General features: G+C 49.6%; 2 protein-coding genes across 3 annotated transcripts; one reads left to right on the plus strand and one right to left on the minus strand.

The window, feature by feature from the left end:
- Positions 1–587: 587 nt before the first annotated feature.
- THYN1 (thymocyte nuclear protein 1) lies at positions 588–6,365 on the minus strand. Of its 2 annotated transcripts, none has more exons than XM_069876373.1 (8): positions 6,200–6,365; positions 5,283–5,368; positions 4,070–4,299; positions 3,533–3,601; positions 2,792–2,884; positions 2,029–2,124; positions 930–1,080; positions 588–821 (listed from the first exon to the last, which is right to left on the minus strand). In XM_069876373.1, the coding sequence occupies exons 2-8, from the start codon at positions 5,323–5,325 to the stop codon at positions 775–777; spliced, it is 729 nt and encodes a 242-aa protein (XP_069732474.1). In that variant the 5' UTR covers positions 5,326–5,368; positions 6,200–6,365; the 3' UTR covers positions 588–774. The 2 variants fall into 2 exon arrangements, with proteins under 2 accessions (XP_069732474.1, XP_069732473.1); XM_069876372.1 differs by having other exon boundaries at positions 5,283–5,365; positions 6,200–6,364.
- On the plus strand, positions 6,327–14,352 carry ACAD8 (acyl-CoA dehydrogenase family member 8). The gene is made up of 11 exons (XM_069876347.1): positions 6,327–6,531; positions 8,248–8,348; positions 8,749–8,918; positions 9,656–9,765; positions 10,046–10,122; positions 10,398–10,535; positions 11,023–11,158; positions 11,258–11,355; positions 11,556–11,708; positions 12,560–12,662; positions 13,537–14,352. Exons 1-11 carry the CDS (start codon positions 6,333–6,335, stop codon positions 13,587–13,589), a joined length of 1,338 nt encoding a protein of 445 aa, XP_069732448.1. The 5' UTR covers positions 6,327–6,332; the 3' UTR covers positions 13,590–14,352.
- The last annotated feature ends 131 nt before the right edge of the window (positions 14,353–14,483 follow it).

A 14,483-nucleotide genomic window follows, 5' to 3' on the forward strand; every position in this document is an offset into this window, starting at 1 on the left:
TTTAAATTGGAAGGGGGAAGATTTAGGTTTGACATTAGGAAAAAATGTTTTGCTGTGAGGATGGGGAGGTCCGGGCCCCGGTTGCCCAGAGCAGGGGTGGCTGCCCCATCCCTGGAGGGGTTCAAGGCCAGGCTGGATGGGGCCCTGATCCACTGGGAGGTGTCCCTGCCCATGGCAGGGGTCAAACTGGATGAGTTGTGGGGTCCCTTCCAACCCAAATAATTCTATCATTCTATGTCACTGTGTAGAAGCTGTGCTGGTGGAGGACACAAGTAGCTTAAAAGATTTTAAAGCAAGTTTTATTTTCTTCTCCACTGTCAGTTCGAAAATAACATGGGAAGTTTTATCCCTGCAGGAAGTTAAAGCTGTGATCTGCTTTGCAGCAGTCGAGCAGGATGTGTATTTACATCTCAGTTTTCTTGTTCTAGAGAGAAGCTGGGTGATAACTTTCTGCAGAAGAACATTCCCCTGCAGTAACTGGAACTGCACTGGATCCCACAGTAAACTCCTTGAGAAGGATGTGCCTGTTTCATCCTGCAAGGCACGATTGCAGGTTTTTTCCACTCTTAAAAACTGAGAAGATGCAGTTGATTCTAAAAGGCTTTATTCAAAAATAAGCAAAAATAACAGTGTGTCAGGGTGAGGGACGTGTAGCTGCGAATCGTGTGTGGGCACGTTCTTGTTGCTGTGAATTGAGCAAGTACATTGGAAAGTTACGCTGGTTTAGGAGGCGGCATCAGCAGGCTGGGCAGAAGCTGTGCTGCTGTCAGTTTCTTAATGTGGTTTTTCCTCTTCCAGACTCAAGATAAAATCAAATTCCTCTGTGTTGAAAAGGTAAGAAAGGAAGAGCCGTAAGGGGAACTTCCAGGTTCTCTGGGAGGGCTGCATCTCAGAGGGAATGGCACCACGAGACCAGAGGAGGCCCTTACCTTGTGTCAGTGGTTGGATGGAAAGGCGCTGCCTGGTGAAGAGCATCATGTTCTTCAGGGGGCCTCCATCCCCTTTATGTGCCAGGTGGTGAGTCTTGATCTCAGACAGCGGGATGAAACGCTTTGTCATCCGCACGAATTGAACATCCACCTGGGGAAAGGGATAGGCAGCAAAGGAATGTGGTTGAAGAAGGATATATCCAGAGGTCATTCATGTAAGGTCTTTGGGAGGATAAGAAAGCTGCGGAGAGACCTTATAGAAGGGTATGCAGTGATAAGACAAGGGGAATGGCTTTAAATTGGAAGGGGGAAGATTTAGATTATATATTAAGAAGAAATACTTCACAATGAGGGTGGGGAGGCCCTGGCCCAGGTTGCCCAGAGCAGTGGTGGCCGCCCCATCCCTGGAGGGGTTCAAGGCCAGGTTGGATGGGGCTTGGAGCCCCTGATCCACTGGAAGGTGTCCCTGCCTGTACCAGGGGGTTGGAACTGGATGGGCTTTAAGGTCTCTTCTAACCCAAACCTTTCCATGATTCTATGATAAAGATTTTAAAGAGAAGCAAATGACTGTCTTATTATGGTATGGAAGCTTTTCCTTGCTGAAGGCTAAAACAACTTCCTGACACTTCATGCAGTTGCTCTTTTTGCAGGAATCTTAGCAATGTGCACTAGCAACATGCGTGCACGTTGTCACAGGCAGTACAAAATCCAGGTGTGGGATGTAGCCAGCCTGTGGACAATCACTTCCCAATCACTTCCCTGTACTTCAGAGTGCCTCAGATCTACAGCTTTGTTGTGGGCTGAGAGCAGGACATAAAGATGTTTGTTCTCTCCTGACTCAGAATTCTGCCATGCGTGGAGATCAGCTCTGCAGCCAAGTAAGATTAGAAAGTTTAAGGAGATATATTTTGGCAGCCTTCTGGAAGAGATAGGGAAAAAGGTAGGGAAAACAATCACAATTGGGTTTTCTGAGAGAGAAAAAGGTAACCAAGCCAGGACAGAAGCTTAAGAACACCTGCAGTATGATGATAAGAGGCTTCTTGCCTCACTCAGCTTGCCCACAAAGCTTGAAACAGCTCTATTTATTTCACTACTTTACCATGGACCATTTGGGGTTCTCTTTTCTGCTGGTGGAATCATAATGAGGATCCTTCTGATCGAACTGCGTGTGATCAGGGTAGGCCTCCTTTACGATCTGGAGAGAACGGGAGAAGAATGCGAGACAGGTTCCCAACCACTGTCAGCAAAGCATGTGGAATGTGCTTAGAGAAGCTGGGACTAGACATAAGGAATAATCCTGGTGCAAAAATCAGCCTCGCTTTCCTCTGGACCCCATTCTAACGGTGGGATATGTTTCCCTCTGCATTTCTTGGGTTGAAGCAGAACTGTCAAGGAAGGCTGTCAAGGAAGCATCATTCCCTCCTTGGAAAGCAGTGTGGAAGGACCACAAAGTGCAGAGGAAAACTGAGTGGATGGTGATAGTCTCTGTGATGAGTTCTCCTCTTGAAATCTTTTCTGTGCCCCAGGTTTTACACTGCTTTGCCTTGCAGGCTCATCTGCCTAGAATTTAGTGACTCAGACTTTAATCGGAGTGTGGAGCAACACTTGGCTGGAGGCGCTCCGAAATGTCAGCAGGAAACCAGCAGTGTGGTTCCATTTCTCTGCAGAAGGATGCACGAGTCAGCCCTGCCATGGTACGTACCGGTGAGCATGGATGCTCCAAGCTCATTCCCTGCTCTGATTACATGGCTTTTGACTTCATTTGGTGCTGAGATAGAAGTAAGGCTAACGAGCTGCTTGATAACCCACCCATTATGACCTCCCCCCTCTCCCCAAAACACAGAACAAGGAAGAGGCCCCACCTTGACAATGCCAACAATGCCAGGCTCTTTACAGTTGCTGTGGTAGAAGAAGGCCTGCTGCCCAAGTTTCATGGATCTCAGGAAATTCCTTGCCTGTTGAGTATAAATGAGAGACTTTGAGCTCTTTGATTCATGCTCACCGGGTTTCATTATTAGCAGCCAGGAACAAAAACCAGGAGTGGTGTGTATGCTTCAGAGCTACTCAGGTAAGGTTTCCTACAGTCGTTAATGCTGTTATCCTACAGATATTTTATACTGCAATGCAATGAAGCAAAAACAAGGCTAAAGAGCAAGATCCTGTTGGTTAGAAAGCACGTGGGAATTCAGTGGCTCAGCCACCCTTGTTCAGGGACAGCAGGAGGCTTAGGTTTGCTGTCAGCAAACAAGCAGCAGAGCAGATCCTATCTAGGGGGGAAGCACACATGGGTTTCCTTTGCGGAGAGGACTGGAACAAAGCTGTACCCTGACAAGACACAGTATTTGAGTAAGAACAGACTTGCTAAAAGGTGTCCAGGGAAGTAAAGGCTCATCTGAGCTAATGAAAAACCCATTCATTTGACAAATACTACCCAGCTGAATCTACCTTTGACCTAGAGGAGCATTAACTCCTAAAAAATGCTCCCGGAGAAGCAGGCAGAATGCATCAGAAGGAAACGCTTGAGGCAAAGGGAACAAGTCACCTGTGGGCACAGCCACCTTATCTCTAGTGGTGTTTCAGTGTCTTTGACGTGGGCTTCTTACCTGGTAGTTTCTTACTCCATCCCAACAGGTCGTCTGATTGGGCTGAGCTTTCAAGTCATCAATGCTGAACTGCCAAATGGAATGAAAATACAGGTTCAGTTCAGGGGGGCAGTGTGATCTTTATCGTCTCTTTGTCTGCTTTGTGCCTAAATACTGGTTCCTAGTAGCACCTTTGATTACAGTACAAACTTGGCACAGTCATTTGCGTTTCCACAGGGGCTCTAGAAAAGCTTTCATAAAGGAGAAACACCGAAGCAGCGTAAGGTCTGAGTCGGAAATGGATGATGCTAAGCATCCTAAGAACCCGATTGCCTCTTTTATCACAACTATCAAACCCCAGAGCTGTCACCCTGGAAGAGAACAATGTTGTGTCTTTCCAGGACAACAGATGGATTTTGAGAAGCAAAGACTCAATAGTGTTAGTACTGCAAACAATCTGAACCGTTTGATCCTGTAATTTGGCGTCCAGGCACTAAAGCTCTGGAAAGCAGTGAAACTGGTCCTGTACACTGAGGAAGGATGGGTGTCAGTGCTTACTTTCACATCCACTCCCTTCTCGAGCCTGCTCTCTGGCTCTGATTTCAGAAGCCAGTGGCAATACGTTATCTTGCTTTCCTCCCCACCGGAGTCAGATTCTTTTGTCTTCTTCCAGTTCTTCCATCCTGACTTGGAACTGCCAGCTGGAGGCTTCGTGGACTTCTCCTCTTCTTCCTTATCTGAAGTCTCCTCCTCGGTTTTGGCAATTTTAGCATCAGGCTCCTTTTTATCTTAAAAGAAACAATAAACCATTCAGATAAACCACATTTTATTTCTGACAAGGGCTTGTGCTGAAACACTTTAATGTCAGCTGGTTTCACAGACTTGTTTTTGACTGCAGCAGAAGTGTGAGCACCCCAGATGCTATGGGTAAGGTAGCAGCGTGAGGCACCACTGTTTGTGACTATTTCTACCTTGCATCTGGAATAAGTATGTATTTTTTGTGGGAGCTGTGCTCAAACATAGCTTAATTGTCATGCTTAATCATTAAAAAAGCCAGGATGGACCATGTTGCTCGCATGAAGTGTAGCAGAGTTTTGTTTTAATTAATCACTGAGAAATCAACTGCAGGCATCAAAGTTGATTTAGGTGAATTTGGTGAATAACAGGAAAAATCAGCAGCAAAGCAAGCTATTTCAATTACTGCATAGCTGTAAAACTTAGATTAAGCCTCCACTGTGCTACCAGGGTCTATATCCCTGTTTGCCCAGGACCCAGACAGCAAAAAGCAGTTAATAAAATGTGATTAAAGGGTAAGAAGGTGGTTATTCACTGGAGTCAATTAAGCAGATGAGTGGCACAGATGATCCAACTGCACAACTTTTTCATCTCACACCTGAAACGCCACATAACATTGCCTCAAGTGCAAGGTTTTTGCTTTTTTTTTTTGCAGATGGTACCACATCAGCTTCCTGCTACTACCCTGGGTATAAATTTGACAATTTAAAATGCATAGGGCCTGCAAGTTCTTCATAAACAGGCATGATTTACATTTCTTAACCGCCTTGTGCTGTGCATACATCACTGTCCCTACCGTGTATCTCTCAGACTTGCCTCAGTCACACATGGATGCTCAGCCCATTTTACAGAGGAAATACTGTCTGCAGAACAGGCAGCTTTGAAAGACAGACGGTTAAAATGATTGTCTGTGGTTTCACTATAGCTTAGAACCCCAAGTGAGTGATGCGATGTCAGTTAGGATGCCAGCACAGACCTCCTACTGCTCCTTTGTCCCTCTTTCTGCTCGGCCAAGGCATCTCTGCTCTCTTTGGATTGTCTGCTGCTCACGAGAAGCACCTGTTGGATGAGAGAAGGAGAAAGAGATGATGAGAGGAGGAAGAAGTGACGAGAGGAGGAAGGATGAGAGAAGGAGACAAGCCGAAAAAGTAGTGAGATCTGAGATGGAGAACAGCAAGTAAGGAGTGAATAACCGCCCTTCCTCATGCTCAGTGTTTCCTCCATCAGCTCAGTGCTGGCACGGGCTGTGGACCACACCCCGGGCAGGCAGGCAGCCCGCCACGGCCCAGCTCCCATGGACAGCAGTGGGGCTGCTGCTGTTTTCCATAGCTGTTCGAGAAGGATTTGGAGAGTGCTTGGATGAAGTGGAGCCCCACTCTGCTGCTGGAAGAGGGGGCTGCGCTGCTGGAAGAGGGGGGTTTGCTGCTAGAAGACGGGCTCTGCTGCTGGAAGAGGGGGCTCTGCTGGAAGAAGGGGCTCTGCTGCTGGGAGAGGGGGCTCTGCTGCTGGAAGGGGCTCTGCTGCTGGAAGAAGGGGCTTTGCTGCTAGAAAAAGGGTTCTGCAGCTGGAAGAGGGGAATAGTTTGCTTCCAGAGCTCCATCTAGCCTTGTAGCAGGGGGGTCTAGCTCAGCTGGCTGCTCCCAGAGTTTATGCTGAGCGCTCTGATCCTGGCGTCCACGCTCAGCTCGCTGTTCCCAGACTTCACACTCAGCTGGGTTGCTCCCAGAGTTTACTCGTGCAAAATCCTTTCGGGAAAGGGCACAAAGCCGGCGGGTCCAACCCCTGCTGGCACTTATTTGGCTCGGCGCTGCCGCGGAGCGAGTGGCATCAACTTTTCCACCTTCCCTGCCAACATTCCCCCTTCTCTCCCTCCCATTCCCGGCTCCCGCTCACCGCTCGGCCCGCAGATCCCCCTCGCTTGGCACCGGGAGGAGAAGGAGGATGGATTCTCCGGGGAGAAGAAGGATGCTCCGGGATGAAGGATGCTCGGGGGTGCGAGAAGGATCTCGGAAGCGGGCTGACCGTTATGCAAAAGCTGAAGCACGGCCTCTCCTCTTCCTTCCTCCTCCTCCTCCTCTCCAAGGGCTGGACTACAGGTCCCAGGCTGCCCCGGGAGCTGCCGCCGGCCCCCGCGATGGCTGCTCGGTGCCTGCCGGCCGGGCTGCGGCGGCTGCTGGGGCTGCGGGGGGCGGCGGGGCGGCGGGGCATCGCCTCCTGCATCGACCGTAAGGCTGCCGGGAGTGTGGGGGGGACAGGGACACCGGGGGCAGGGGACACCCCCCTCCTCCGCCGTGGGGTTGTGGTGCCACAGGGAGGGGGCCCGAAGCGGGGCATGGTGGCCACCGGCATCCAGGAGGTCACAGAATCACTAGGTTGGAAACAACCCCAGGATCATCGAGTTCAAGCATTCTTATCAGCCACTAATCCAGGTCCCTCTCCTTCTTCTCCCTCTGCCAGGGCTTGTCAGGGTGTCTGTCCCCGTAGCCAGCTGGAAATGTGGGCTGCTCTGTGGTTGAAGGCATCTTCTGGTGGCTGGAGATGGTCTCTGGGTACCAGGGTGGGAGCTATGTCTGAGCCAGACTCCCATGGACTCGATGATCCCATGGGTCTTTTCCAACCTGGTGATTCTATGGGATTCCCGAATGCTTCCAGGCTGGGTGGAGAATGGAGCAGAAGCCGTTCTGAGAAGGACTTGGGGTGGTGGTGGTGGATGAGAAGCTCCACATGAGCCAGTAATGTGTGATCACAGCCCAGAAACCAGCCGTGTCCTGGGCTGCACCCAGAGCAGTTGAACCAGCAGTTGAGGGAGAGGATTCTGCCCCTCTGCTCTGCTCTGGTGAGACCTCACCTGGAGCCCTGCATCCAGTTCTGGAGTCCTCAGCCTGGGAAGGACTTTGAGCTGTTGGAGTGAGTCCAGAGGAGGCCACGGAGATGATCCAAGGGCTGGAGCACCTCCTGTACGAGGACAGGCTGAGAGAGTTGGGGTTGTTCAGCCTGGAGAAGAGAAGGCTCCGAGGAGAAGTTAGAGCAGCTTCCAGTATGGAAAGGGGCTCCAGGAAAGCTGGGAGGGGCTCTTGATCAGGGAGGGCAGGGGTAGGATGAAGGCAATGTTTTTCAGCTGAAAGAGGGGAGATTGAGATGAGATCTTAGGAAGAAATGTTTTGTTGTGAGGGTGGGGAGGCCCTGGCCCAGGTTGCCCAGAGCAGGGGTGGCTGCCCCATCCCTGGAGGGGTTCAAGGCCAGGTTGGATGGGGCTTGGAGCCCCTGATCCAGTGGGAGGTGTCCCTGCCCAGGGCAGGGGTTGGATCTGGATGGGCTTTAAGGTTCCTTCCAGCACAAACCATTCTACAATTCTATGATTCCCAGATTGTTTAGGTTGGAAAAGACCTTTAAGATCATCAAATCTGCTTTGATGTGTCCAAATACAACCATGTTTAGGACTGAATTAGCAGCATCCTAATTCTAGGAAAAAAGCTAACAAAGCAATGTTGAATCCAAGTGCAAATGAAGCAGGAGTTTCCATATGCAGGACATAACCATAACTACAGACCCCGTTTCCAAAGGGCTGTTTCCCCGTCCCAGGGCTGTTCCCTTGCATTTCTGCAGACCTGGTGAGATGAAATGACAGCTGCCTTGGAGTCCAAGCAGTCCTGGGAACAGTCCCAGGGCTGTTCTCTGTCCCAGTCTTGCAATGCAGTTAGTGTTTAGTAGGCAGGGATAGCTGGGACTTCAGGTTTGCATTGTCCTAAGTAAGCTCTGTCCCGAAGCCTGCTGCACAGTTTGTGATGGCCCGAGATATAAAGAAATTATCTCTGTTGCAGAGACCCTGAACTGTTTCTGTGAGAGAAGGGATGCTTTGGAATTTTTTGGGGTGTAGAAGAGTTGGTAGTGCTGGCTGTCCAGCAACAGACACATGTTCTGATCTCCTCCTGCTTTTCTAGCATCTACTGGCCTGACTGAAGAGCAGAAGGAATTCCAGAAAGTTGCCCTTGATTTTGCTGCCAAGGAGATGGCTCCTCACATGGCTGAGTGGGATGAAAAGGTATGACAGCCTGAGGAGGGCTGCACTGCTCACTTTTTCCTCCCTTAGGCTGTTAGGATCCTTGGGTCTCATCAGAGGAGTTCCTGCCATAGCTTCTCGATGCGTTAATCTCATCTGTAGAGGTTTTCTTTGAAGCCGCTGCTGTAGCTGGAGTGGGAAGCCATCAGAAATTCCTTGAAGCTTTCCTAGCCAGGCTATTCAGTCATCTGAAAACCTGGATTTACTCCTGAAGATGGAATGTATCTGTCTATAGCCACCTCTTCTTGAACCTACCCTATTAACTTAAACTCTGCAGGGGTTTGGGACTGGTCTTGGTAGCCCAGGTGTACCAGAAAGATTGAATACTGAGATCAAATTAATCATGGGTATTCATTTGCGATGTCTCTACCTGTCCCAATAGGAAATATTCCCTGTGGAAACAATGCGGAAAGCAGCCCAGCTAGGATTCGGTGGGATCTATGTGAAACCAGACGTTGGTGGCTCTGGATTGTCACGACTTGACACCTCCATAATCTTTGAAGCTTTATCAACTGGATGCACCAGTACCACTGCTTATATGAGCATCCACAAGTAAGCGTGGCTGAAAAACACAGCAGTTCTGTGGGCTCTAAATCCAGCTGGATATGGCTCTAGTGATGCTTGATTGGGACCCCAAGCAGACACATCCCCGTGAGGAGCTCTTGACAGCAGTAAACAAACAGGCTACAAAAACTGAGATGCCACCAAGAAGTAATTTTAGCGCTGTGGCACGCAAGATGGGATTAAGTTCTGGATTTTGTTCCCTGCTCTTCCACTTTAAGCTGTCTATAGATAGTAACCTGCCTGGAAAAAAAGCCTTTGTGCTTTGGTCACACTGTGATAGAGGCGCCAGCTGATACTGGAGCTCTCTCAGCTTGTACAGACATGTTCAGTGATGAGCTCGCTTTGCACAGTGACAGAGCGATGATGCCTCCTTTTCCAGGTGCAGTTTTCTAAAGAGACAAAGGGTTTATCATTGAAGGGAATGCTAACTCTTGAATGAGAACCTGATGGCAGCAGATTTTTGGGGAATGGAAGGCATAGCCTTCTTCTCAGCTCCTGTGGCAATGGTTTTGTTCCCTCTTGGTGTGTGTGGGGGCAAGGGGAAGGAGGGCTACTGCCAGGGCTACCTCAGATTAACTGCAGCAAGGGTGGAACAATGTGCTTTCAAGCCTTGGTGCTTCTGGCTGAACCCCATGGAGCTTTGTTCCTCTGTTCAGCCAGGGATATTCTTGTACGAGTTGCTTGTGTTCACATACTGTCACACTGCTCCTTCTCTCCTGCTCCAGCATGTGCGTTTGGATGATCGACACCTTTGGCAACGAGGAACAGAGGCGCAGGTTCTGCCCATCGCTCTGTAGCATGGAAAAATTTGCTTCTTACTGCCTGACTGAGCCAGGTGAGCATCCTCAGCCAAGAAATCTTCTCCCTTCCCTCGCTCCTAATGTGGTTTAACTGGACATGAACATTGCATGGAATTGGGGATGAAGAATTTCTTTTCATGTTCATTTGGGCAATCACTGGGAAGTTCGGAAGGGGCAGGTGATGGTTGCTGTGATGCTTGTGGTACAAACCCAAGTTTTGTTGGGTATGATCCCTGGGAGAACTCCCAGGCTCCAGTAGAGTTCCCAGGCCCTGGACTTGCTGCTTCACTGGCTGCTTCCTTCCCTTTCCTACAGGAAGTGGAAGTGATGCAGCTTCCCTGCTGACCTCAGCTCAGAGAAGAGGGGACACCTACGTCCTGAATGGCTCCAAGGTACCTCTTTGCTCCTCCTAAAGCTGCTCGATGGCACTGTGTGCACAAAGGGACTAGGTCTCATCCTTACCACCCCCTGCTATCTCTTCACTTCTGTGTGTTCTCCCATGGTAGGACCTGCTCTGCAGAGCATTCAGCAGAGCTTAGGACAGTTGGATCCCAAAGCACCTCCTGGTCCTGGGGTCTTTGGCACTCTGTCATTGTACCCCGGCTGCTACTGCAGGCTCCAGGTTAGCCTATGGAATCCACCCCTTCCTTCTTGTGCCCTTCCGCAGGCCTTCATCAGTGGAGGAGGTGACACCGATGTCTATGTGGTTATGTGTCGCACAGGAGGCCCAGGTCCCAAGGGCATCTCCTGTCTGGTGCTGGAGAAGGGGACACCGGGGCTCAGCTTTGGGAAGAAAGAGAAGAAGGTAAGAGGCTTGGGTTTTACTTCCTGTGTGCTTGAGGGAGGTGCAGGGGATAGACCATCGCATCTGTGCAAAGCCTTAGGGATCTATTCTTGGATGTGAAGCAGAATCCCAGCCTGATGGGTTTTTTCCAGGCCACGTCCAGCTTTGGTGAGGTTTGCACAATGTCCATTTGCTAAACAAAGGATTTAGGGAAGGGATACCATCCAGAGGGACCTTGACAGGCTGGAGAGGTGGGCCTCTGTGAACCTCATGAAGTTCAACAAGGCCAAGTGCAAGGTCCTGCACCTGCATCAGGGCATTCCCAAGCACAAATACAGGCTGAGAATGGATGGGGAGCAGCCCTGAGAAGAAGGCCTTGGGGTGCTGGGGGATGAGAAGCTCCACGTGAACCAGCAATGTGCACTTGCAGCTCAGAAAGCCAACTGCACCCTTGGCTGCATCCAAAGCAGTGGGACCAACAGGTCAAGGGTGCTCTGTTTTTTCCCAGGTGGGCTGGAATTCCCAGCCAACTCGGGCTGTGATCTTCGAGGACTGCATTGTTCCTGTTGGCAATCGGCTGGGAGCTGAAGGGCAGGGTTTCAGCATTGCCATGAAGGGACTGAATGGAGGCAGGATAAATATCGGTAAGAAAGGCAGCTGGGAGCAAAGGGAAGAAGGCAGGATCTTGTTGCCCTTCTGCGTTAGCTTCATATTCATGCTGCATCATTGGCTTCTCCCACCAGCTTCTTGTTCGTTAGGAGCTGCTCATGCCTCTGTTCTTCTGGCTCAGGAACATCTCACTGTCCGCAAACAGTTTGGAGAACCTCTAGCAAACAATCAGGTAACCTGTGATCTTGGGTGCGTCCTTATCTTGGTCCCACCACTTACTTCGCAGGGTCTTCCCTGGAGAAGTCGGGAACATGGTTTTTCCTCACTAAAGAAACATGTCAGGCCTGAGAACTGCCTGAAGGCAGTGGGATGTGGTCCAGGATCCAGGCCCCTCCAGGGACACTGACCCAGTTTTTCCTCTCCTGCCGGCAGTACCTGCAGTTCATGCTGGCGGAGATGGCGACGCGCCTGGTGGCAGCGCGGCTCATGGTTCGCAATGCAGCGCGGGCACTGCAGGAGGGACGGGAGGATGCGGCCGTGCTCTGCTCCATGGCCAAGCTCTTCGCTACTGATGAATGCTTTGCGGTAGGTTACTCAAACTCCAGTTGCCATCATAACTGGAAGCTTGGAGACCTCTCTTGGTGCTCAGGATGTCAGAAAAGTTGGACACTGTAGGGACCCAGACCCAAGCACGTTTATTGAACCAGAAGACTCATTTTTCATCCTGTGGGGTTGAAGCCTACAGTGCTTTTTACACCACTTTCTAGGGAACCACAGAAGGAGACAGGACAGGGAGCAGAGCATTTTTATTTTCAAGTGATAATATGCAGGTTATAGGCTGATCATTCCTAGGTAACAAGTAATCTTTCCTAGACCACTGAGAAATAAAACATTATCACAAGATGTCCCTAAACAGAGAAGGAGAAAAAGAAAGGAAAAGAAAATCTGTGCCGTGACCCTTTCTGGATCAGTGTCATTTAGAAACTACCATATTTTCTCAGTGCTTTTTTTTGCTATTTATTATGTTTTATGCCCCACACTGACAGAGAATGACACATGGAGTTGTGTTTTGATAGAAACCAGAGCCCTGATGAGATGCCTCGCCTGATGACCACTAGATGGTGATCTGGTGGTTTGGATTTTACAGCAGTAGCACCACAGAAATGCAGCAAAAATTGCCATAGTATTCAAGTGTTTCCTGGGAATTTCTGAGCTATCGTGTTCACCTTAATGGTGCACTTAGGCAACTCGATAGCACTGAAAGCAGCACAGATGGGGACTGAGAGCGCCTTGGTATCAGACCAGACTTTGTTAAGAGATGAGATAAGGTGATCAGAAAAGAATGAGCCCAGGTTCCTGGGTTCTTACCGAGTTTCTGTTGCTGACTTGCCCTTGACACCACACGAGTCACTTCAGCAGCGATGTTATCTTCTCAGATCTGTAACCAGGCTCTGCAGATGCACGGGGGCTACGGCTACCTGAAGGATTATGCTGTGCAGCAATTTGTGCGAGACATCAGAGTCCACCAGATCCTGGAAGGTAAAAGACTACTAGCAGTGACTTGGCAGTGAAGAACAGTCCCTCTGGAGGCCCCCATGTTCTCACATGACTCTGATTCTTGGATTTCAGAGTCCTGTTATGCTCTGAGCATGAGGTGTCCATGGATGTAATGTTGTGAATCTCCTGGCCTGGAGCTCTTGGTCTGATGGAGCAGTTTCGGTGTATTTTAGGAGTCTGACAGCAGGGGAGATATCCAGTTGCATATTAGTGGTGCCACTGTCAAGTTCCATTCAACAGACACATGCTGACACTCCTCAGTAATTCCTTTCCTGTGATTCCAGTCTGTTGTCACTCCTTGACATCGTGTCTCTAAGAGTGGCCTTTTCTAATCTCACTTTGGCCTCCTAAACATGCTTTCCTTGCCTTTTGAAATCCTTCACCTTCATTTTGATAGGAATGGTTGGACTCGATGATCCGGTAGGTCTCTTCCAACCTGGTGATTCTATGATTCTATGATTCTATGATTCAGGGTACCTGAGAAGGGACACGCTCATTCCAATACTGAGTGGGTCTATAGTCTCTCTTTCCCTGTGTTGTGTATGGGTTAAATAGTAAAGCAGAGAACTCGGATGTTGGTATATATCCAGTTCTTGATGTCTGGTGCCCTCATCCTCTCAATGCCCAAATGAAAAGAAGCACCAGCATCTACCACTCTGAAACCTTTCCTGAGCAATGTACTTGCACTTGGCAGCTGTATTTTGGCTCAACATCTCCAAAATGCCCCCTCACTTGGTGGAAAGAGCTTTTCTATGCTGTAAACTGCAGCTTAGGGAAGAATTCTCTTTGTCTTCTTTGGGGGCAGAGTTGGACCATCTCCTAACTGTCTTTCTTTTGCACCCTCATCCTGCTCCAGGTACCAACGAGGTGATGCGGATGATTGTTGCCAGGAATCTGTTACAAGGCTGAAGCCAGGAGTTAGACTCCAGCCTTAAATACCTTCCTCTGTCACAGCTTGGTCTGTTTCCCTCCCCTGTTCACCAACTCTCTCCCTGGGAGTGGAGAGGGGGATACTCCGATGGAAACAGTCTTTCTGCCTTACACTGACTGGGAGCACAGCTGGATGCGATCCACGTGCTGTCGCAGCTGCACCCCGTGCCTGGCAGAGCTGCTGTTGCCTGAAGATACAAATCACAGTTGTGAATATGAGCCTCTGTCTCCAAAATCCTGATCACGGGCTGCTTGCCACCCGTCCTCAGAAAGAGAAACACGAAACCTCTTGGTCATCTCTGCTGAGCCACTGGAATGGGAATTTCAAGCAGAGGTGGCGGTGAGGTCTTTAATTCTATAGAACAGGTTGCTCTGCTTAAAACCTGTCCTCCTGGGTGCTGAGAACAAGTTCACTGCGAGTCTTGCGGTTCTAACACTTGCAGAGGTTGAATTGAGGAGCAGGGTGCCTCTCCTTTATCCAGAAGCACTCCTCTCTCTCTTTTCTTCGTAACACATTTTCTAAGGTACCCAGGGCTCTTTCTCCCTGTCCCAACCACAAATTGGTGCTTCATCACAAAGAAGCCTTTGCCGCACAGAGGAACTGCTCAAACCCCATGGTCCTGCACAGAGACATTTAACTCTTGCCTGAAATCAGTACAATGTTGGGGGAGTAGAAATATTGGTAAATTAAGCTGGGTTCCCCTCAGATTTGGAATCAATAAAGCAATGATGGCAACTCAAAGGAGTTGTGACCTGTGGTGTTCCAGGTGTTTAACCGGATCTCAGTGGTGCTTTCTGAAGCACAGGTTGCACAGCAGCTCAGCTTCTGAGGTGTTCTTAGTTTCAGTGTTGCTGCTGGCCTCTCCAGAGGAT

Source organism: Phaenicophaeus curvirostris, chromosome 25 (genome assembly GCF_032191515.1).
Source record: "Phaenicophaeus curvirostris isolate KB17595 chromosome 25, BPBGC_Pcur_1.0, whole genome shotgun sequence".
NCBI classification, from domain to species: Eukaryota; Metazoa; Chordata; class Aves; order Cuculiformes; family Cuculidae; genus Phaenicophaeus; species Phaenicophaeus curvirostris.